This window comes from Monodelphis domestica, chromosome 6 (genome assembly GCF_027887165.1).
Source record: "Monodelphis domestica isolate mMonDom1 chromosome 6, mMonDom1.pri, whole genome shotgun sequence".
Lineage (NCBI taxonomy): Eukaryota > Metazoa > Chordata > Mammalia > Didelphimorphia > Didelphidae > Monodelphis > Monodelphis domestica.
In genome coordinates this window covers 6,337,699-6,362,157 of record NC_077232.1, presented here as the reverse complement: position 1 = coordinate 6,362,157, position 24,459 = coordinate 6,337,699, and the positions used below count along the sequence as shown (strand labels likewise).

Sequence of the window (24,459 nt, the reverse complement as noted above, 5' to 3'; positions counted from 1 at the left end):
ATGCCCTTCCGGGGGCAGAACCTGGAAGAAAAGCTGCGGTCTCTCTCCGTGACCAAGCCCCGCAGGCCCGTGGGCGGCTGGGCTTTTGCTCGCCCAGGAATATGCCCGTGGGGCTAGGCGAGCCCATCCCCCGGCCTCCGCCTTCTCCTCTTGGGCATGAACCCTCTATCGCCTCTGTGCTGCCCAGTCGCCCATGGACACCCCATCCCCCATATTGGGAAGCGCTCCGGCCTGCCTGCAGAAAAGCCTCACTTGATCCCTCATCGCCCCTCCATTGAAACAGCGCCCTCCAGGGCTCAGCACGGTCAGTACAGCAAGGGCGACCGCTGCCTGTCCCTCGGAACGGGGGATTTGCAAATTGCTCCCTTGGCGCCCGGCCCCGAGAAAGGGGACAATGGCTACGAGTACGCCTAAGGAGCCTGGTCTGGTACGCGGCGGCGGCTGACGGCGGCTATCAGAACCCTGCACAGGTCTGCGGCTCCCTCTGATGCCCTGAGGAAGGCCCAATGCCCCCTGTGCCAAGGCGGCCAGAGCGGGAGCTACCTCGCGGACCCCTTCCGTGGGTGAGCCATTGCGGCGGTTCCCCTTGGGGCCCCGCGGGCTGACCGCCTTGGCGTGCCCAATTGGCCTCTTGAAGACCATCGAGGAGGGGCAGACCCTCGGGCTCCGGGCTGGTCATTTGTTGCCCCCCTCCTGGGGAGCTAATCAAGAAGCCTAAATGGCAACAAAGAGGAAGGCGAAATGGTAACAATGTCATATACCCGCGAGCTCGCCGCCGCCGCCACCGCGCGCCGCCGCCGCCGCCAATGCGGCAGCGGGGCTTGGCGTCCTTGGTTCTAGGAGCAGCGATACCCCCCCTCCCCCGTCAGATGGCGAAGGAGGAGGGGAAAGTGGGTAGGCGGATCCTCCGGGATCTTCCACCGTACCCTATTTGGGTGGAAGAATGGAATGGGCCAGGTCTTACAGCGAAGACGGCAGGAAATCTGACCCTGGTATTGGGCTCGTCTGTCACTTACGTTAAGGTCACACTGGCTGCGGCGCGTGTGTAGACCCGCCTGGCTGGACCGCGCGTGTGTAAACTCACCCAGAGATGCACACCCTTTTTTGGAGGCAGCAGGGACAGCTGGTCGGGTTCGGCTCTGCACCACTCGCACCCGCGTTGACTCCATCCTCGCTGGGACCACACCGGAGGCCGTGGGCACTATCGGAAACATTGTTAGAGCTGAGGAGGCACTGGATGCCGGGCCCAGGTTCCCGGGCTAATTCGAATGGGGTGTGGACGCGCTTTGCCGCAGTGCCCGCTGCCCGCAGTACCGCAATGCGCAGTGCGGCAGGCGTCCACAGCAGACTGCGGCAGCGGTGGCGACAGAGCATCCGCCATGGCTCAGCTGGACACAGCTTGGGTTTGGGGTTGCCCACCCAGTCGCCACCGCTGCCACCTGCCACCTGCCTGGACAGCTCGACGGACGGATGGACGAGGACCAGGAGGATCAGGAGGAGCACTGGAGGCTGATGCGGCAGTACGGTAGCCACGGCTGATGCCCTGACCAGCCTGGAGAGGCAAAGCGAAGCTAGGCTAGGTCGGGGTCAGCGGTCTGCGAACCCGTCTGCCGCCCACGGGGAGCTGCAGGTCCCACCCGACCTGGGGAAGGTGGGGGCACTGGCTGGTAAAGGACAGTGCCCCTCCCCCCAGGGTGGGGGTGACCCAGGTGGCCTGGGCATGCCGCATTGCGGCACTGCCCAGCGCACACCCAGCGCTGCCCAGCCCGCAATGCGGCAAAGCAGTCGCCTGGGGTGGTTGGCATGGGGTGGGGGAGGGAGCCTGGACTGGGACCCAGGACTGGCCAAGGTGGCCCCTGCAGCCACTCTACAGCCCCTAGAGGGTCGTACCAGCCTGTCCCCTGGAGCACCAGCCAGCAGGAGAAGAGGGGCAGCCCAGCCCCCAACGGACAGACAGCGGAATAGCGGTCCGGTCCGGGTCTCCTCCATCCGACCCCAGCCCAGCCCAGCCCAGCCCAGTCCAGCTCAGCCCAGCCCAGCCCAGCTTTGCCCTGCCTGCCCAGCTCTGCTCTGCTCCGCTCAGCTCTGCTCTGCCTGCCCTTCCCGGCCCCCAGCCCGGCCCGTCCAGTTCCGTCTGGTCCAGCTGCTGCTGCAACAGCCTCCGCAGTGGCGTCGGCAGCTCTGATCGTGCTCGGCCGGCCTGGCCCAGCCCTCTCCTCTGCGGCAGGGCTGCGGCACTGCCTGACTGATGGGGCCGGTTGGGGGATGGCCCCGCTCGGTCCTGCTCGGCGCTGTGGCCGTTGACAAGGCCGGGCCAGAGCCAGGACCCGGTCTGGGGCCGGACAGGGGTTGGGGGAGCGCCCCCCGCCCCGCAGGGGGGGCGGGGGGCGCTTGTTCTCCCCCATCGCGCGGCTCCGCGGCCCTGCAGGGGAGGGGCGCGGAGGCGGGCGCGCGGGACGGGGCGGGGCCGGGCGCGCGCACTGCGACTGCTCCCGCAGAGTGGGGCTGGGCGTGCGCGGGGCTTTTTTTTTTTTCCCTTTCCCCTTTGGGGGGGGATGGAGAGAGAGGAGAGAGGGCGGGGGAGTTCGAAGGAGGAACCATGCCCCGTGCGCAGGCGCAGAGAGCAAGCCAGGCTCGAGCGCTCTGAAGGGGGCCAGGAGGAGGAGGAGGAGGAGGAGCTGGCGCAGAGGTGAGGGGGATCTGCGTCAGTAGCGGGGCGCGGAGGGGAGGGGGTCGCGGGGGTTGCCGAGGTGGGAGGGAGGGAGGTGGAGGCGACGCGTCCGCGCGTGCGCGCGCCGGCGGGGGCTTCTGCGCTGGGGCCGGCTGTGGCGCGTGCGCGCTCACCGCGGGGGAGCGGCGGGGAAGGAGTTGGGGGAGGGGGCTGACGGTGACGGGGGGGGGTGGGGGTGGGGGGGAGGCCGCGCGTGCGCGCTGGGCCTCGGAGGCGCTGTGTGTATGTGAGAGTCTGACGGGTTCAAAATGGCGGCGGCTGCTCCAGCGGCTCCTCCTGTGTGAGGGAAACAACACCCCTCCCGGCGGCGGCGCAGCCCGAGCCCGGCCGTGCCGAGCCGAGCCGAGCCGAGCCGAGCCGAGGCGCGCCGAGCCGAGCCTCTCCGCGGCCGCTGCCGCAGCCGGAGCCGGAGCCGGAGCCGGAGTCGGGCCGGGCCGGGCCGGGCCGCCGCAGCGCCGCGGAGCCGCCGGGCCGAGCCGGGCCGGGCCGGGCCGCGTCCCTCCGTCTGTCCGTCCGTCCGTGCCGGCCTCCCAGCCCGCCCGCCCGCCTTCGCCCGCCCGCTCGGCCTCTCGGCTCGGCCCTGCCTGGGTCTCCCGGCTCAGGCGCCGGGCAGGCAGGGGAGGCCGGCGGGGGAGGCCGGCGGGGGCCCGCTCGCGCCCGGCGGATGGGCCCCGGCTCGGGCTCCTGCCGCCCGCGCCCGAGCCCCGCCGCCTGACGGCCCCGAGCCTTCCCGGGGCCGCTGCCTCTTGAGCCTCGCGGGCCGGGCCCGGCTCGCCCCGATTGGGCAGCGGCCGAAGTCGCCAGAGCCCCGATCGCTTGGACCCGGACTGAGCGGCGAGACCCGGGTGAGCCCCCCCCCCCCCAACTTTCCTCCCTCCTGCCAATCCTCTGCGTCCGTCTGTCCGTTCCTCGTCCATCCATCCATCCCTCCACCCACCCACCCCGCGAAGTTGGTGGCCGGGGCCGAGCCCCAGCCCCGTGCAAAGTTTGCATTTTCTTTTTCCCTCCGAGAATCCTCGAAACTCTCCCTTTCCCCTCAGGAAGGAGCCCGGAGGAGGATGTCGGCGACTGAGCTACTAGGCTTGGGCTCCGGCCCCGGCCCCCCGGCTCCCGGCCCGGCCCTGCCGCCTCCTCCTCCTCCTCCTCCTCCTTCTGCTGCTCCTCCTCTAAAGCCAAGTCCTTCTTTGCTAATAGGGTGCAGACGCCGCTCTCTTGCCTTCTGGAGGAGACGGGACCTTTAGCAGGGAACACTGGACTCTTCCCCAACTCTGTCAGCAGGGTCCCGGTGACCGTTTAAAAAGAATGGCTTGTAGTTGGGGAAAAAGAAGAAGAAGGAAGAAAAACCAAATCCTGTTACCCACGGAAGCCATGTTATGATCCACAAGTGTATTTCATTTAGACACTTTGTTGTTATCCTGAACTGACTGGTGGAGACAGGGTCTTAGTCTGTCTGGTTTTTGTGAATGGTTCGTTCGCTGGTGTTACCACTAATGTTGTAGTCATATTTCATTTTGTTAGCATCTCTCTTTTGTAGGGTCTGGTGAAATCTGTCTTCAGTTTGCGCCCTCCTCATCTGTTTGATAGTTCTACACCTTTAGGGGTTTGTTGCATTTTGAGGGGAGAGAAGATTTAGGAAGGGTGAACAGGTATTGATTTACTGAAGGTGCTCGTGAGCAATTGTCTCTCTCCGTTACAAACAACAACCACCACAGCAACACACACTAACTTCTCAGTCTTTCCGTAGGGAGTTAGTGTGTGTGTATTGGTCTCTTTTTAGGCTCTGCTTAGAAGAAGCCAGTTAAAACCACTGTTCCATTCGGATTAGTTCAGTGTCCACTTCACCGGTGAGACCTTCCAAGATGAAAGGGGAGTTGAAAGTCTCTTTGAGTCCTGGGATTTTATGCTGATGCTGACTTCAAGGGAAGAGCCCTGTTCATTTGGATTGCCCTGTGGGTAGAGGCCAGGGTTGTTCCCTCTACTGAAGGAAGTGAAACCATCAACACACTTGCCCAGGCCATAGACAACTTTTTGTTATACCTGGCTGTGCTCATTGCCTGGAAGGAACCTTTTGGGCAAAAGCATTGAAGTCCAAAATCTATGGGGAAGGAGCCAACTCTCTCGGTGCGTTTTTCAGCTTTATTGTGCCTCTTGCTTAACTGGTATCTCTCCCCAAATAGGCTGTAGGAGGGTGTAAAGGAAGGACCAGTGTAAGGCTGAATTCTGATCCAGGCTTATATTGTTATCATTCTTTAGTGTTGCCTTCTGCTTCCTGAGGAGAAAGAAGACAACTCAGGAGAGGCTTTCTTGACGGTCATCTCAACAGAAGAGTGAGAGATGGAACCCGAGGAAGAGAGAATCCGCTATAGCCAGAGACTGGTCAGTGTTCTCCTTCTCCAACACAGCAAATAGCTACTCTTTGTCTCTGTCCTCTGGGTCCAAACTCTTAGGTGGACCCAAGGTGTACTAAGGCTGTTGGGTTTTAGGGTTTGACTAGTCATTCTTTTTGACAAGAAGAGTTCTGTTTTACATAGAACGCTTCACTTTTTTTCTTAGGAAAATCATTACAGACAGCTAGTTTTGGGGGACATTAGAGCTATGCTATAAGAACAACCATTAAGATTTTTAATCATATGTTAATGGAATGCAGTTAGATAATTGACATGTAAATTTAAGAGCACTACTTTTTCGTGGGAAATGGGAAGGCACTTCTCTATCCATTCTGCAGCCTTTTAAAAAGTTGTTTTCTGTGTGGTTTTACACGGAAAAAACCTTGATAATGTTTCCCCTCGTAAGACACACGAGAAAACTACTGTTGGACATTCATTATCAAATTGACAAATGGTCGTTTGGTAAGTACAAGCCAATTTTAAAGGCATTTATCTAGAATATTCTCTAGTCAAGATTCTGTGCCAGGCTCTGGAGAGTCAGAGCAAATTAAGACATGCAGAGCCCACTGTCCAGAAGCTTACCATTCATCTCGCAGGGGAAGGTGCAATTCTGCTCTACTAAGAGTCTTGATTTTAGTAGGAGTCCTCTCTTGGTTGCTACATTTACCTCTCTCTTCCAGCACTTGTTTGGGGTTGGTAATGTGTCATGATAGCAACATTTAGAAGGGAACATCCTTGAATCTTCTACAGCCTGTCTCTGTGTATTGGAAGAAAATATAATCTACAAGAAACCTCCAACTTTTGTGGCAGATAGAAAGTACCTTGAATTATTTTTACAAAAAATTTTTTTCAATTAATTAAAGACATTTTTTTCAGTCCTGGATTTGTTCTCCCTCCCAACCCCGTCAGGAAAAAAAGGAAAACGCAATCTTAGCGACAAATATTGATAGTCAAGTCAAACATGTTACTGCATTGATTGTGTCCAAAAACCACAGTTCTCATTTTCACCCCCAGTCTTATCACCTTTCTCTAAAGAGGTCGGTAATAGGCCTTTGGAATTGTGGGTTGTTACTGAGTTGATTAGAGTTCTGCAGTCTTTCAGCGTTAGTCTCTACATTGTTCTTGGGTAAATTGTTCTGCTTGCTTCCCTCTACACTAGTTCCTACAAGTCAATGAAGTAGACTTTATCATATGGTCTTGAAAGGCAAAGCTATTAAATGAACACAGATTCATAGAAGATACATGCTAGATGCCGTTTGCTGTTGGAAATTGACGTATCTGAATAAATAGGTGTCGTAAATCTTTTTAGTGAAGCAAAAGATACATTCTGTCCAATAGTAAACTCTCCTCTTCAGAGATGCTGCTGCCTATAAAATCAACACAAGCCAAGAATCTTCTGTTGGTTGTTAGACATTTTTTCCAAGTAGAATGGTATTTTTAGTCTAATATAAATGTAGTATCAAGGGTGTATAGATTTGTGGACTTGTGTATCTAGAACTTCAAAAACCTGTTTGAAGTGTCTACTTTGTGCGAACCACAAACCCCAGGAATCAAGGACCAAAATGAAAAGAAATCCTTGCCTTTAAGGAAGTTGTTTTCCATTAGGAGGTACAACATGTACACAAGTAAAATATAAAAGAAATACAAAACGAGTTGAGGGGATGCAAGCTCTTTAGCAACTAGAGGGGATTGGAAAAGGTAGGTCTCTCATAGAGAGTCCTCCTGAAGGTAAGACTGGGGGGGGGGGGGTGAGAGAAGACAGCAAAATATTTCAAGGGGAATCCAGGGGCAAGGAGGGAGTACATTCCAGGCCTGGGGGAATGAGCTATGAAAAAGCTTAAGGCCAGAGAGGGATTGTAAGCTTTGGGGCTAAAAAGACTGTAGAAGTTGTCATTCCTCTTTCACAGACTTAAAAATGTTTTTTCACCAATCTGTCATTTTAAAAGTTGATCAAAGCGTAGAATTCCTTATTTTGTGGTTATCAAGCATGGAATATGAAAGGAAGGAAGTAGATATGACAGGTTTGCTTAATGTGACCAGTGAGGTAAAGTTTTTGTGTGATCACCATGTGCTGTAGTTCTTCTAAGAAAGGTGTTCATTCGATTGATATTTTTGGTTCGGGTATTATCTTCCTTTCCTCCCACCCACTGAGCCTTCCCGTGTAAGAAAGAATGAAAAAAAGAAAGAGGAAAAGACAATTTAGCCACATTAACCTACATATCAGCTGACTCTGACAAAGTATACAGTGTTCCACACCCCTTGTCCCTCTGAAGGGAGACAGGTGTGTTTTCTCATCTCTTTGGGCAGACGAAGCTTCATCATGTATAATTATACACCATTCCCTTTCAGCCTTGGATTCTTTATGTTGATGTAGTCATAGGATAACCAGGTAATATGGAGGCCATCATTAATTAATATGTTCCTCAGGATCTTCCTGGCATCCTGAAAAATTGAGTGTCCATCTCTATAGCAGATAGTTAACATCCTTATTTGGAAAGGACACTGCATAAGTAGATTAGGCCTCTTCCATATCAGAACTAACCTGAAAGTAAAAAAATATACATTCTAAGTTCTTGGTTCAGTTCTTGGAGAAGGGACAGTGTGGTAGAGAAAGGGAGAGCTAGACTTGGAATCAGGAGAGATCCAGGGCCAGATTTTTCCTCTAATACTTCCCAGTTCTACTGTGACCCTGGGGGGAAGAAACACCTAACGCTGTGGTGCCTCAGTTTTTCCCTCTGGAAAGTAGAACCAATAATTCCTGTAGCATGATGACAAGGTTGCTCTAAGGACAGAATAAGATGATGTAAGTACAATGTCTTGTAAGTCCTATGTAAATGTCAGCTAGTATTATTTATGCTGCTTATGGACTGTTACAGCTGGTTCTAAAAAGCACAGACTCTGTTTGGCAAAGCAAATTTTGATTAGTCTCTAACTCTTGGGACAGGTAGGAACCATAATAATTACAGATTAATTTGGTGGTCTCTTGGCTGAATTGTATTACTGCTGTGGATTGGGACGAATGTTCCTTACCTAGATGGGTTGTGTATGCAGTAGAACTTGTGAATAGCCTACTTTGGAGTGCCTGTTTTCTGGTGCCATGGCTGAATTGACAGTTTGAGAGAGATATGAATGAACAATGGCTGGCTCTCCTTAATCATGACAAATGTCCATTTTTTCTGAATGGAACGATTTGCTTGTAGATTCTTATGACAAAACATCAACTTTGGGGATCTTAGTTGAAGTGGCTCATTCTGCATTAAAGGTGCTATGTAATAGAAAGTAGATTTTATGTTGACAGAGATCTTTAGAGGAAGTGACTGGTGACTGCCCTGGTGATGTTGGCTAAGGAGGGATTGAATGCTGGGCGGCATGGCTCCTCTGGATTGAAGGAGAATGGTCTTAGAGTTCAGCTAGATCGTAGGTGGGATTCCACAGCCTGAGATTCTACAAGGGAACTCTTCTCAAGGGTAATGGAAGCTTCTCAGGAATAAAATTCTAATGATCTAAATGACTGTATGGAGGAAGAAAAAGGAGGAGGTATTTCAAGAAACTGGTCAGAGAAGGAACTGATGAAGTGGAGATTATAAAGAGACAGGTCTGGAAGACGAAAGCAAGATCCAGGAACTGCAGAATGGCATGAGTCTGGGGAATCGGCAGCCAGCCCAGATCCCTAGGCTGAGGTTTATGGAGGTGCTAAAGGCAACAGTGTGGGGGACTTAGGGACTGTTTAGCTATTTTTTCATGCTTCATTGGTGGCAAGAAGAAGAATAAGAAAGGGGCTTTGCTTGCAGTGGAGGAGACAGGAACTGAAGAACATAGGCATGAAGAGCTGTTCAGTCCTTTGCCTCTTTTTCCGCCCAGAGGAAAGATCCCAAAAGATAGAACTAAACTGGTTGTCAGGGAGCTGAGAGTTAGCAGACCAAGTGAAGAAATGGGGAACAAGCTAGCAAAGGAACCCAACTGTTGCCGAGCTTTTAGTCACTGGGCCCAGATGAGAAAGGCCTCTGGGGCATCTCTGAGGGATCCTAGGTAATGGTGCAGGAACTCCCAGATGGAAGTTAGACAAGTGATATTGGTTTCAAAAAGGGAATGAAAAAGGAAAAAAGGGGAGTGAAGATAGATTCTTTATATTACTAGCTGGCAAATGTGCTATCAATTCCTGGCAGAATTCTAGACCATTGCTGAAAGGATTTATTGGCAAATATAAGGAAACAGTGGTCATGCTGCTACTTTGGGATGTGAGAGCAAAATGAGGGGCTCCTTTAAAAGCCCTTATGGCTGGCTCACTTCCACAGGGTCCCTTAGCTCTGGTGGCTTGGAGACATGATTTAAATCTGATACACTCAGATTTCAGTAAACGGTCATAAAAAGTCTTCCTCAAGATCCTCTGGGACAAGATGGCTGGATGTGACTTGAGCAATAGCACCGATAGAGGTGGCCTTGGAGTTTGTGGAGCAAATGGGCCCAGCGAGTGGTGGTTACAAGCAGATTGGTTACCTAGCAGGAGGTCTTCTCATTTTTTCTATTTAGTAAGGACTCATTAAGCATCACCTTTGTGCAAGGAGCCATGCTAGTCTAGTCTGGAGGATATAGACAGAAATGAAATGGCCTTTGCCTCCAAGGATCTCACTGCCAAGTTGATAGGAGTACAGTCTATCTACAGTGGCTTCCCATTGCTTTTAGGACAAAATACAAACTCTATAGCCTGACATTTACAAAGCTCTCCACAGTGACTCCCATTGACCCTCCAGTCGGATTTTTTTACTATTCTCCTTTGGATCCTTTTTCTTTCTGTCACCCTGCTCTGCTGTTTCTTACTGGAGACATTCACTACAGGCTCCATGGCCTTTGTGTCTGTATGGTATTCCTTCTTCACTCAGGCATCGAAAAGGGCCAGACTTCCTTCCAATCATACCTCAGGTGCCCCCTCCAGCAGGAGGCCTTCCTTGAACTTGTTCCCTCTTGTCCCCACCTTCCTAGGTAGCACCCTGCTTTTCCTCTGAAAACTAACTTGTATTTGCTTCCTGGTGTACATGTGTCCCTCTCAGTAGAGAATAAGCTTCTTGAGGCCAGGAAGTATCTGCATTTCCATCCTCATATCTCCTCTATCCAACCCACTACTTAGCACTGAGTAGATGCGGGCAGTGCATGGTGGTAGGAAAGAGCTCTGATGCTTGGGCTGCCTCTGGGGGTCCTGCCTGCTTCTACTTTGACAATGCTTTTCCTCACAGCTACACTGTGAGGTGGGCAGTGCTAGTCTGGGGCTCAGCCTCCCTTGAAATTCTGGTAGAACACTGAGGGGCAGTTGCTACATGTGTCTTGGCCCTTTCAGTTTACCCGCTTAAGGCAGGCACCTTGTCTTGTACTTCTTGGTGAGTCTGTTGACGCCTTTGTAGTTTTCACAGTACCTTGCTCATAGAAGAGGCTTAAAGAATATTGATCAATCTGATTGGACCTGGATTGGATTTATATATTAGAAAACTTAATTTTCCAGCAGCACCACATAGAGCCTTTATCTTCATCGCAAATAAGAAGAGTCCCATAACACTATTTTTATTTGTTTGTTTGGTTTGTTTTTGTTTTTAAAGCTTGTACCTTCTGTCTTGGAATTAATACTGTGTATTGGCTCCAAGGCAGAAGAATGGTAAGGGCTAGGCAATGGGGGTCAAGTGACTTGCCCAGGATCACACAGCTGGGAAGTGTCTGAGGTCAGATTTGAACCCAGGAGCTCCCATCTCCAGGCCTGGCTCTTAAACCACTGAGCCACCTAGTTGTCTTCCCCCCACCCCAATTACACTATTAATTGGCTTGATTGAAGTGATTATTAATGCTTTAGAGATAACTGATTATACTGAGCAGCTAGTATCAATATTTTGCTTGTGTTACCTCATTTAATGCTGCCCAGATCACTCAGATCGGAGGAGGCCTTTAGTGAAGGACTTAACCATAAAGTTCTATCCTGAATTTTTTGGATCCAGAATTTTTACCAGTGACTTGAAAGAATATTCTTGGATCATAGTTTGCTTATCAAGACAAAAGAATAGATAGTTAACTATTAATGACAGAATCGAGATCCGATGGTCTTGGCAAGCTGGAACAATGGGGGAAAACCAATAGATCAAATTTGAATGTAGAAGAATAAACAGAAAGACCTATAGTTAGATTAAGGGGGGGGGGGGATCCAAGTACACAAATACAGGCTAGGATAGATGGGTCTAGTCAGTGGCTTATGTGAAAAAGATGGGGGTGGGGGGCTGTTCTGTGGATTGGAAGTTCAATATAAGTAAACAGTATGGCAAGTCAACTAGAACCAGGGAATGTGATCTAATGTTACATGAGAGAAATAGAATGTATAGTAAAGGAAGATAGCAACAGGCTTTCTATACTCAAAAAAAAAGTGGCCTGATCACATCACATCTGGCAGAGTCCATTCAGTTCTTCAATTACATTTTTAAAATTATTATTATTTTTTTTTTTAAATCCTTACCTTCCAGATAAAATCAGTACTAAGTATTGGTTCCAAGGCAGAAGAGTGGTAAGGGCTAGGCAATGGGAGTGAAGTGACTTGCCCAGGGTCACACAGCTAGGAAGTGTCTGAAGCTGGATTTGAACCCTGTCTCTATGCCTGGCTCTCTATCCACTAAGCCATCTAACTGCCCCTTTTCAGTTACATTTTAGGATGCTCATTGAGGAATTAGAGCATGCATATATAGTGGAGGGAGACCAGGACAGGAAGGGATTCACAATTTGGCCATATGAGTATCAGATAAATTGAGGATAACGTCTGAAGAAAATATTTTGAAGAACAAGACAGGTGTCTTCAGATGAGTTTACCATGAGGAAGTGGGTTTAAAGTGATCCTTCTTGGTTCTAGAAGGCAAAACTAGTATTAGTAGGTAGAATTAGATAATTAGATTTGGGCACAATATGAGGAAAAATATCACTTTTGCCAAAGTGAAATGGACACATATGAATCTCCTCATTTTATGGCTACCAGTGATTCCTTATTGTTATACTCAGGGACTGTTCTTCAGGCTCGGTCTATTTGGCCTCTCTGTTGCTTTCTATATTGCCAACTATCCCATCCTCCTGGATGCTTTCTTCTCCCTTGGCTTCCATGCCAACATTCTCTTATTCTTAGTTCCTTTTGCTGACTCATTATGCTACTTCCCTCCCACCAAGTGGGCTTTGTCCTGGGGCATCTTTGCTCTGCCCTGTCTTAGAGTCTCTCAATTGTGAGCTTGTTTTCTCTTGAGGGTCTGCATCATCCCTGTGCAGATACCTCTCCCCTTGCCCCCATACGTGTATCAGGGAGGGGCCTTCATGTTCCTCCTGCATCACTAATTTCATAGCCCCACCTGGTTATGCCATAGAATTGGATAATTCCTTATCTTTCCTCAAGCCTACACCTCTGTATACTTCTGCTTGTCATGAGATATCACCTTCCTTCTACACATCCTACGTTCTTCTCCCTTACTTCTAATTACTTGCCTAATCTTCATTTCATTCTTCTTCCAACATCTGCCTTTGACCTCCCCATTAATATGGCCTCTCTGCCATGCAGGCATGCATCTCCTCCAGCCTGGGTTATCAGAATAGCTGCTAATTTTTCTTTCTCTGGAGTTGCTGCCAAACTGATGTCCCTCGAGTATTGGACTGATGAGGTCACTCCCCTGCTCAGGAAGCTTCAGTGACTCCTTTCTAGATCTAGGCTAAAATGAACCTCTTTAGCATTGAAAAACCTCTACAGTCTGGCTCCAGTTTGTTTGCCTGACTGCTGTCATCAACCCAAACACATTCCCCTGTACCCACTGCAAATTCTTGCCACACTGACCCAATTGCCATTCCCTGTAAATGACACTTCATCTCTTGTCTCCCCTGTTGGATTTGTCCTCACTTATCACCTCTGTCTCTTGGACTCCCTAGTCCAGTGATGGCAAATCTATGGCACATGTGCAAAAAAGGGCATGCAGAGCCCTCCTTGTAGGTATGCCTGCAGTCGCCCACCACCAGAGATAGTTACTAGAAAGCCAGAGGGACTTGGGGCAGAGCTGTTCCCCTCCCCTTCTCCATGCACATAAGGACATTCCTCACTTCACCTGCCCCTCTGCCTAGCAGCCCAATGGGAGCACCCCCTTCCTCCCTGTCTGGGGTAAGGGGGATGGAGCACAGCCCTTGGTCTGGGAGGTGAGGTGGGAGTGGGGTTGGCACTCCAACACTTATCACTGCCCTAGCATATTTCAAAGCTCTGTTCGAATTCTATTTTCTATAGCAGGGATTCTTCAGCATTTTTAGGTCTCGAATCCTTTGACAATCTGAAGCCTATGGGGCTCTTTTTAGGATAATATTTTAAAATAAGTTCATAGAATTATAAAATGTTGTACTGAAGAACAACTATTCCCAACAAACTGAAATATATTCATCAAATTCTTTTTAGGAAAAACAAGCATTTTCCCCAGATGAAAAATTCTTGTTCAATAGGAATCCTTGGTTTATCTCCCAATTGTTAGTATTCCCCATCCTCCCCAGTCCAAATACTTTGTATCTCATGTATTTTGTATTTCCTTACTTTGGTACATGTTTTCTTCCCTGTAGAATGCAAGCTCTTTAAGGGGAGAAATTTAATTTTTATGACTGGTAGCACCTAACAGTACCTGTTGCCAGGTAGTTTCTAAATAAATGCTTGTTGTGATGAGGTTTAATTGAATTTGCAGTTTTCAGGGAAAGGCTAGATGACCACTCAGGGATGAAGTCAGTTTGATGACTTAAATAATCCTCAGTTTTAAATTGTCCATTTCATCCTGCTTCAGACTATAGTCTGGATGACAAGCAGTCTTCATCTACTTGGTTTTCCTGTATAGATAGTTAGACCAAATTATTTTGAGAGATCTTAGATCCTTTTACTCCAGAGTTATTTCTTCTTTGATCTGAAGCCACAGATTTAAGAAGGGAGCCAAGGTCAGACCACATCTCATCTAATTTCTCACCTTGGCTTCACTGTTTGGGATAGTGGCACACAAGTGTTTTTCTTCCTATTTTATGCCTTACCTGATGATAATAATGGGTGGGTTGTCTTTCAAGGGCTTTTTTAGGATTTTACATGAAGACAATTCCTTGTTGGAAGGGAGGCTTTGATATGAGGGAAAGGGAGAAGGACTGAACTTGGGATTTCATTGTTATAGAAAACTCCCAGCTAAGGACATTCCTCTGTAATTTAGAAAGCAATGCACAACCACCTTTATGTGGCAAAAGCAGGGTTTGAACCCACATCGTCCTAACTTGAGGCCAATTCTCCTTCATGCAACTTCTTCATTCAAAGATTTATACTCAATTTACAGTCATCACAGTAGGGGTTTGTATTCTTTGTATCTTGTAATCAACTGTGTGACCATAAAGATGTCATCTTCTGTAGAAAGTAATTCATTAAAGCCTACCTATTTCCTTCCCAGGCTTTCATCAAGAATGCCTGGGGATATTTGAAGGTTTTATCGGTCATTTAAAAAAATTATTTTCTTTTCAGTTATCAAACATTAATTTTTTTTCTTTCTCCACCTCCTCCCTCCCCACCCTTCCTCCCCCAAAACCCTTGTAACAGATATAGTTAAGCAAAACAAAATCCCATATCGGCCATATCCAAAAATGTGTCTTATTCTATCTGTTAATTCATTTCCTCTTAGAAGTGGCATTCTTCATCATCAGTCCTTTGAACTTACTGCATTGATCAGAATTCTAAGTCTTTCAAAGTTGTTTATTTTTATGGCCTTGATATTACATATATTCTCCTGGTTCTGCTTATATTAGCTCATACAAGTCTTTCCAGCTGTTAGAGCCTGCCTTGACATTAGTACCCTGATAATTGAAGTTGGGATGAAATGAAACACTTATGAGTCACTGAACAGTTAATAAAAGGTTTACTTAGCCCTAACCACAGCAAAGATATGCAGGTAAGTTACAGGGACAGTTAACTGTTATAGATGTGAACTCCCTTATCTCCTCATGGAAACTCATCTGGTCAACAGAGTGAGTTTGGTGACTCCTTGGTCAGGTAGGCCTAAGACTGTGTGTGGGACTTTTTGATCCCCTTAGGTGACCTGGAAGCCAATTAGTAAGCACCCTATGTGCCAGACATTATGCTAAGTAGTGGGTTACAAAAAGAGGCAAAAAATAGTCCCTGCCCTCAGGGAGTTCAAAATTGAGGCAACATGCTGACAAACACAGATAAACAGTTCTATATAGGATAAGTAGGAAATAATAAAGAAGGAAAGCCATGGAATTATGGGGGCTTAAGGGCTTAAAAGAAGTCAGGAAGGTTGAGAGGCAGAAATGAGGAGAGAAAGAATTTTGGGTTCAGGGGACAGCCAGGAAAAATGCTAGGAGCTAAGAGATGGGGTTTTCTAATTGGTGGGACAGCCAGGAAGCCATTGTCACTGGATGGAAGAATGTGTGGCAAGGAATAAGGTGTTAACACTGGAAAGGTAGAAGGGGGCAGATTATGAAGAACTTTTATATTTGATCCTGGAGCCACTGGAGTTTATCTAATAAGGGGTGGGGGAATGACGTGATTAGATCTATATTTTAGGAAAATCATTTTGGTGGCTGAATGAAGGATGGTTTGGAAAGGGGAGAGACTTTAGGCCTGCAGACCCTCCAGCAGCTACTTCAGTAGTAGCAGCAGCAGCAGCAGCACTAGCACTAGCACTGTACTAGGGTAGGGACAGTGTCAGAGGAGAGTAGGGGGCGTGGCATGTTGGACTGATGTTGGAAAGGTAAAATCAGCAGGTCTTGGCAACAGCTGAGATGTGGGAGGTGAGGAAAAGTGAAGAGTCAGGGGCAATTCCTAGATCTGGAGCCTGAGGACCTGGGAGGATGCTGCTGCCTTCTGGGAGGGAGGGAGTGGGGAGAGTTCAGGGGAAAAGATAATGAGTTCTGTTTTGGACATGTTGATTCTAAGATATCTATTGAACATCCAGTTTGAAAGATGATGAGATTGGAAATTAGCAAAGAGGTTAGGAAAGGTAGATTTGAGAATCCTCCGTAATTAAATCCATGGAAGCTAATGGGAATCCCCAGATGGCCAAATGAAAGAGTATTCAAGGAGAAGAAAAGATGACCCAGGACAGAGTACTGAGAGGCACCTCAGCTGGACAAAGATCCAGCAAAAGATTCTGAGAGCAGCAGTTGGAGAGGTAGGAAGGGAACTAAGAGAAAAAGGTGTCCTGAAAACTTGGAGAGAAGGGACTCTCAAGGAAGAGAGGGTGGTCACTGGTGGCCAAGGCTGCTGACAGGGGTCTGAGAAAAGGCCACTGGGTTTAAAAACTATGAGATCATTGGTAATTTTGGAGAAAAGAGTTTCAATGGAATATTGACATTAAAGCCATATTGTAAAGGGTTAAGAGAGCTAGAGGAGAGGAAGTGGAGAGGTGCCTTTTCCAAGAGGTTAGCAGCAAAGGACAGAAGAGATATAAGACCAGAGTTAGCTGGCATAAAACAATCAAAGGAGAGGTTTTTGAGGTTTGCTGGAGACATGGCCATGTTTCTAGGTAGCAGGAAAGGAGCCAGTAGAAAAGAGAGAGGGAATATAAGCAATAGAGTGCAAATGACAAGAGGGGACAGACAGTCTGTGGGAGGAAACTGCATGGCACAGGTAGAAGAGTTGGCCTTGGTAAGGAGTAAGGCCACCTCATCATGTGAGACAGGTGTGAAAGAGGAGAAAGGGACACCTGAATGTTAGGAGAAAAGGGAGCACATACCAAATAGCCTCAAATTTTTCTGTAAAATATGAGGCAAAGTTCCAGCCAGAGGCTATCAGAAAACTGTTTTTCTTTTTTTAACCCTTACCTTCCATTTTGGAGTCAATACTGTGTCTTGGCTCCAAGGCAGAAGAGTGGTAAGGGCTAGGCCATGGGGGTCAAGTGACTTGCTTGGGGGTCACACAGCTAGGAAGTGTCTAAGGCCAGATTTGAACCTAGGACCTCCCGTCTCTAGGCCTGGCTCTCCATCCACTGAGCTACCCAGCTGCCCCCCTCCCCGCCCCCCGAAAACTGTTTTAAGGGAAATGGAGGCCAATCAGCTCCTTGGGACAGAAGGGAACATTTTAGGAAAAATTAATGAGTTGGGGGCTGGGACTCAAACAGGAGACATTGAACTAACCCATGTTATTAGAAATCCTGATACATATTATTCTTGTCCCCAGATTTCTCTGAGACTGTCTCTTCATTTCCTACAAAATAGTAGTATGCCATTTCATTCATATACCATAATTTATTCAACCAGTCCTCAATCTAAGGGGTATCACTTTGGTTTTACCACCACAAAAAAGAGCTACCCTAAATATTTTTGTACATATACAATTTCTTTTTTACTTTTCTTCCCTTCCTCTCTTTCTCTTTATCTCTCCTTCTTTCCTTCCTTCCCTCCCTCCTTCCTCTTTTTGGTATAGGTGTCTCTAGGTCAAAGAATCTGCCTGATTTAGAAACTTTATAGGCATAGCTCCAAGTTTTTGCCAGTCATTCTTAAGACTCAGATTAAGAGATTTACTGAAGGATAGACCTGGATGGCATAGTAGTCTTAGGGCACATAACAATTATATTTATTTGCTTCATATGGTTATGCTTTACACCGACTGTTGTTCTCTGAAGCACCTGCCAGATCTTTTCTCCATGCTTTGAGCCAGCAAATTGAAGCTCTTTGCAGTCAGTCAACAACCATATATATTTTAAGCATTTGCTGTGTTCCAGGCATGAGGATACACAGGAAGGCAGAACAGTCCCTGCTCTTTAGAAGCTCACGTTCCAGTGGAGCAGATCACAACTAGGGAAAATAGAAGATATGTGCAGTGTAGTGAGCTAATCTCAGAGAAGGCACTAGCAATTTGAAGGCTTGGAAGGAAGGGCCCCTTGTGAAGGCAGAATTTGATTCAAGTTCTGAAGGAGACTAGGGAACAGATGAGGTAGAAAAACATTCCAGACTTGGCACAGCATTCCAAGGGCATAGAAATGAGAGATGGAGTGGCTTGTACAATGGAAGGCAACCAGCCCGGGGAACAGGATTGTGGAATAGCTGGCGGGCAATAAAGGGTCCGAATGTGCCAGCTTGGGAAAGAATTAAAATGTCCGAAGAGATGGAGGTAATTAAGGAGTCACTAGAGGCTGTTGAATTGGGGGAGCCATGGTCAGACCTGGGCTCCAGAGAAGTCACCTTGCCAGTTTAGTGGAAGAAATGTGAGGCAAGAAGGCCAAGCGGAAGGATGTTATTGCAATTGTCCAGAGATAAGAGTCTGCACGAAGGCAGGAGCTCTTGGGAGTAGAGAGAATGGATGGACCCAAGGGTTGTTGTGAAGGTTAAAACAAGATGTGGCAACTGATTGGTTACATGGGATGAGTGAGTGTGAAGATTCTTTTGACGCTAAAGCCGTAGGTATGGATGACTGGAAGGCAGCAGTACCCTGGACAGTAATTTCAAAGTTCAAAAGAGTTGAGGGTTTTGGGGGGGAAAGGAGCATTGTTTTAGAAATGTTGTCTTGGAGATAACTGCTGGACATCCACTTTAATATACCCAAAAGGCAGTTAGTAATGTGGGTCTGGGCAGTGAGGTGGTGCAGTGGATAGATTGCTGGGCCTGAAGTTAGTAACATTCATCTTCCCGAGTTCAAATTTGGCCTCAGACCCTTGACTGGCTGTGTGACCCTGAGTAAGTCACGTTTCCTTATTTGTCAAATGAGCTGGAGGAAGGAAAGGGTAAATCGCTCAGGATCTTTGTCGAGAAAACCCCAATGGGGTAATGACGTGTCAGACATGACTGAAATGACTAAACTACAAGAATGTGGGACTGGAGCTCCGGAGAGACGAGGGCTGAGTATGTATTTGTAACTCTGGGAATCCTCTGCATAGAAATGATAATTGAACTCATAGGAACTGATGAGGTCACCAAGTGAGGGGATAGAAAGCAAAAGGAGGAGAGAGCCCAGGACCAAGCTCAAGAGACCCTGCTAGTGAGTGGGCATAGACTGTATGAATGTAATCCCTGTGGGTTGGCCTGTCATCATAACAGGGACTGTATGAAATTGTTCTCTTCCTAGGCAGTCCCTCTGTGTAGTGTAGTGACTCATTTCCAGCTTGTTAGACAGGGAAGAAGAAGATTTTTATTTATGTAAAGTGCTTGAAGGTTTGCAAAGTGCTTTACATATCTTTATCTTATTTAGTCCTCCCAACCACTCTGGGAAAGTAGGTATTACTATTATCCCCATTTTACAGATGATACAGAGGTAAAGTGATTTGCCCAGAATCAATAGACCAGGAAATGCCTGAGGCTGAATTTGAACTTGGGTCTTTATGGTATGAGGTCCAGTGCTCTATCCACTGTGGTGAACTACCTTTAGGATAAAGGAAAAGGCTATGTGGAGTTATTAAATCATGAAACTCTTAAAATATGCTACTTGTAGACCATTTTCCCTCAGAATTAAAATTTACTTAGCTAGAGAAGTGCAGAGATGTCTTTGAGAATCCAAATTCATAAGAACCTAAAATATCCCTTAATTAGACACCTTTTGTGTGCCATGGCTTCTAGACCTGCCTTCAAGACCCTGCCTTGAAGGAGCTTTCACTCTATTTGGGGAAATCAGCGTGTTCTTGTATTAGTAAATATGAAAAGCTGCAAAGTAATGGAAGCAGTTTAGTCAGGAGCAGCTTCCTGGAGGAAATGGTGCCACTGGGGACAGATGTCTGTGTAAAACTAAGACTGAGATGGAAGGGAAGAGTCAATCCCAGGCATGAGGAAAACTTGCACAAAGCAAAGAGACCAGTGTAGCTGGAGCCTAGAGTAAGGAAAGAAAAGTGATGGGTGATAAACCCTCAAAAGGGCAGGAGCCAGAGTGTAAAGGACTTCAGATGCCAAAAGGAAGAGCTTGTCTTTTATGAGAGGCAAACAAGGCGGTGGCAAGGGGTAAGTCTTTGATTTTACCATTTCATTTGGGCAACTGTATAGATTTGGAGAAGAGAGACTGGATGTAAGGAGAGCCACTGAGACAGAAGGTGATGAGAACCTTCTAGGCTAGTGGGAGTGGGAGTAGAGGTGAGATTATGGAAGTAGAACAGATAATAATTTTCAAGCAATTAAATATTAGGGGAAGAAGAAAGAAGAATCAAGGATGGCTCCTAGGTTTCCAACCTGCTTGATGAGAATGGCAGTATCTTCACCAAATCAAGGAGTAAGAAGGGATGGTGAATTTCAGGGGAAGATGAGTTCAAATTCTGTTGTATTTGAGATCCCTATAGGTCATCTAGTTGTACATGTAAATATCAGAACTTTAGAGTTGGAAGGAATCTTAGAAGGCATGTAGTCCACCTTTATATTTTATAGAAGGGGAAATTGAGGACCAGCCAAGCATGGCAACAGACTTGGCTGAGTTCATAGGTAGAAAAACATGGAAGAGCTGGGACCCAAAGCCAGTTGTGATGTGTGTGTAGCTAAACTTTATGAGAGAAGCTGGGGGTTGGGGGGAGGGAGGGAAGAGGAAGAAGAGGGAGAGAGGAGAGGGAAAGAGAAGAGAAGAAACTGGAGAAGACTGTGTCTAGGACCAAAGTCTGATGAGGGTGACAGGGATGGTGCTCCAGTAAAGCCTGAAGGAGTAGTTAAGCAGACAACAGGAGAATCTGTACAGAGGAATGTCATAAAAACCCAGGGAGGAGAAGTTGGTCGTTAGTGTTAGATGTTGACAAAGGGTCCAGAAGGATTGGAATTAGGAAAAGGCCATTGGATTTGAAGAGCAAGATAATGGACAGGGGGCACTTAATACTGTGAAATTATAATGATCAAGCATGCCCCAAAGAAAAGAACTGAAAAAGTCCTTCTCCGCTCCTCCTTTGCAAAGGTGATGGGAGCCCATGGATGTAGAACAATGCATATTGTCTGACTGCTTAGTATGTTTGCTAAGTTTGTTGAATTGTTTTGTTTTGTTTTTCCTTCTGCTTTAAGGAGTTGTTCTCCAGGAGGGATACCTTGGAAAATGCAGACAGACAATAGAAAAACAAAAGATGCCATTAGGGTTTTTTTTTAGTTATTCATTAACCTTAAGACAAGCATTTTGAGTTAAAAGATGAGGCTTAAACCCAGATTATAAGAGTTTGATTGTGAAAAGGAGGATATGTAGATATAGCATGATGGTTTGCTGGGATAACAGACTCAAGTAAGGATTTTTAAAGAATGGAGCAGTCTTGAAGAAACCAATAACTAGAGAAAGGTCAAAATTTAAGAAGAGAGTAAAGGGTTGATTGAAAGAGCATGCTCCTGGGAGCAGATGGACTCCAGAGCATAAGAAGGATGAAACAAGGGGGGGAAACAGTAGGGAGGGAGGTGGAGGAAACTGGATGCTTTGAAGGGGTCTTGAAGAATGGCCTTGTTTAATTTTGTTTTTCAAGTAAAAGGTGAGGTCTCTTACTCTGAGGGGAGAAGGGATCATGTAGGTGGTAGTTTGAGGAATCTAGAAAAATTTGATGGGACATTAGAAATCTTCTCCTTTCCTTCCCCTCATATTGCAGGTTCTAGAATCTGTGAGATCTAGGGTTTAAAACTGGAAGAGACCCTAAAGCCCATCTACTTCAATTCTCTCATTCCCTTCATTTTCCATATATATAAACTGAGGCCTGTAGTTGTTAATCAACTTGACCAAAATGACCTAAGCAGAGATTGAGGTAAGATTGGGACTCCAGACCCTTGACTCTAGAGCCAATCTCGCCCCTGTGCCATATTGAGGAAAATACAAACTATTTAACTTCCTCTACATTTCCATCAGAAGTGTCAAACACAAGGGAATGGCCCACCACACTCCAATGCAGGACCAGATTAAATTGTAGTTGAGAAATAATTTGACAAAAAACAAAATACATGAAACCTGAATAATAAGACATTTAAAAATTAAACCAGGATGCTGCCTGTGGTCATTTGTAGCCACTTCCACTGTTGACCTCAGCTCCTCAGCCCTTTAATCTTTGGTATCTCTCTTGGTAAGGCTGTGAGGAATTCAGCTCAACAGTTATTTGAATGAGTGTCTGTTCTGTGCCAGTAGATTCCATGGTAAGTCTCGGCATTCTTTTGTGAGATGGCCAGCTCATTCTTTCAGCCAGAATTGAGTTAGCCTTTGTTGTTCTAGGCTTATGGAATACAAAAGTAAAAACATGGAGTCTGCCCACAGGAAACTCCCATTTGACTGAGAATGATACCCTTGTATACAGAAAATCTTATATAAGTACCAGTGTGATGGGGAGAGATCTGGGCAAAGTGCTCTAGGATGTTTTGAGGAACATTTGACTATTTTATCTTGGGAGAAAGCCAGGGCCAAGAAAATGTATTTATAGAGTAATAACAAAGTACTTTCTGTCCATTAATTAACAATAAACCTCTGAGGTGAGGCTACTGTGGACCAGTGTTATCTATTTTATAAATGACAGATCCTGAGGAGAGACGTGAGCGGGTTTTCCTGAAGTTATCCATAAGATATTATTATTGATTAGAGGTCCAGTTCTCTTTCTGAGGCCTCCCAAAGCACTTCACGGTGTCTGGGCTCACACCCTTGTGCCCTGCTGGAGCAAATCATCATGGTTGTTTGCCCTCCTGGAGGGGCTGTGGGTCTAGAACATGGTCTCCTGTAGAGCAGGCAAACGCATTTTTGGTTTTTGTCTTTAGAGGCAGGATCTCAAGAAATGTTGATTGATTATTAGAAACAGGAAGCTTTAGTTAATTGAAATCTAGTGAATAAAAATGTCCAAACAGATCCTAATGTATAAAGATACATGATAGTCTGCCAGTTAGAGTGGCAATGCCTTTTGTTCCTTGCTCTTTCCCCATCAAAATCCTGAGGTGTTTTCCTTTTCTTGATCATTGTCTTCCTTGAAATACAGTGGAAAGAGCAGAGTTTGGGGATGGTCCTGCAGGATCCTGCCCAAGTCATTTACACTGGGATCCTACTTAATATTTGTGAAAAAAAGAGCAGTAACACCTGCACGGTTTAGAATGGGCAGAATGGGGGGGGGGGCAGCAGGTGGGTGGGTCAGTGGATTGAGAGCCAGGCCCAGAGACGGGAGGTCCTCAGTTCAAATCTGGCCTCAGACACTTCCCAGCTGTGTGACCCTGGGCAAGTCACTTTAACCCCCATCGCCTAGCCCTTGCCACTCTTCTGCCTTGGAACCACTACACAGTATTGATTCTAAGATGGATGGTGAGGGTTCTTTAAAAATGGGCAGAATCGTGAGGAAGCTTTTTGGTAAACCCTTAGCTGGTATAAAATGTCTATAGCTGATTATCTAAGGCCTAGAATATGCCCAGGTCACCAAAAATCCACTGCTTGGTTCTGACCCATGAGCTTGAGTGTCCCATGGCTTCACATTCTATTCACCCTTCTCCTCTCACCATTGATGATTTTTGTTCATGTTTAAGGCAAATCTTTCCAAGAAGGTCCTATCCAAGATTTTCTGTTCTCTTAAGGTTTGAGGGCTTGCAGTCATACCCTACAGTGAGTGTAGAGGCCTTAGTTCAATTGCTTTCTCTAATATAGATTAACTGTGTGACCTGGGGCAAGTCTTTTAATTGCCAAGTGCTCCCAGCAGCTCAGAGACACTTAGAGCTCCAGGCCTGGAGCCCAGAGGACCTGGGTTCAAATATGGCTTCAGACACTTCTGGCTGTGTGGCCCTGGGCAAGTCACTAACCGTTTGCCTGGCCCTTGCCCTTTTGTTTTAGGATTATTACTACAACGGAAATTAAAGGGTTAAAAAAAAGTGTTGATTTAGCTTTCTGGTTTCCTTTCTGTAAGCCAATATTACCCATGATAGACTTTTCCCCCCGATTATGTTTTTAAAAATGTTTTGGGGTTTAGAAACCTTTGTCAAAGTCATGTTGTGCCAAGATGAATTCACATACAATTTACTGTTTGTATTCATCTTAGCAAGACATGATTTCTTTGCAGAACATGCTTTGCTAGTGTGTCTGCAAATTGTAGCAGTTTAAAAAATTAAATACTCATTCAACAAATATTTATTCTAATAACCTTGATAAAAGCTGCTCTAAAAAGTTCCTGGGGCATAGGGATTGTGTTTTTGTTACCTTCTCCCTCCCCCCTCCAGCATGCTGTCTTGTTTTGCACGTGGCATATACTTAAAATAGGTGCAAGTTTTTAATTCTCCGCCCCCCTTACTCCCTTCAGCTTTCCATTTTTCCTGGGCTTCTGTGTGTCTAGTGCTCTGTTAAATGAGAGGAGAAGCAGAGCTGTGATTGATTCTCCTGGTCCACATGTTACTTAGAATCTGGGTGAGAAGTCGCCCATAGCAACTCTCCCTTCACCCTTCATCTCC

General features: G+C 46.9%; 2 protein-coding genes across 7 annotated transcripts in view; one reads left to right on the top strand and one right to left on the bottom strand.

Moving 5' to 3' along the window:
- LOC130454925 (uncharacterized) overlaps positions 1 to 2,427 on the bottom strand; it is a 50,260-nt gene extending 47,833 nt beyond the window's left edge. For both annotated transcript variants that reach the window (XR_008912682.1, XM_056801251.1), the window contains exon 1: positions 1,085 to 2,427. Coding sequence is in view for 1 of the 2 variants with exons in the window: in XM_056801251.1 (XP_056657229.1) it covers positions 1,085 to 1,374 (290 nt within the window). In the remaining variant the exon portion in view is untranslated. The remainder of the gene's footprint in view (positions 1 to 1,084) is intronic.
- A 923-nt stretch (positions 2,428 to 3,350) lies between these two features.
- Positions 3,351 to 24,459, top strand: part of KDM2A (lysine demethylase 2A) — a 93,313-nt gene continuing 72,204 nt past the window's right edge. The window contains exons 1-3 of one of the 5 annotated variants that reach the window (XM_007502644.3): positions 3,351 to 3,576; positions 4,509 to 4,852; positions 4,985 to 5,107. In XM_007502644.3, coding sequence (XP_007502706.1) covers positions 5,066 to 5,107 — 42 coding nt within the window. In that variant the 5' untranslated portion in view covers positions 3,351 to 3,576; positions 4,509 to 4,852; positions 4,985 to 5,065. Of the gene's footprint in view, positions 3,577 to 3,656; positions 4,853 to 4,984; positions 5,108 to 24,459 lie in introns of those variants that run through there. The other 4 variants (XM_007502642.3, XM_007502643.3, XM_007502645.3 and 1 more) reach the window with 4 other exon arrangements.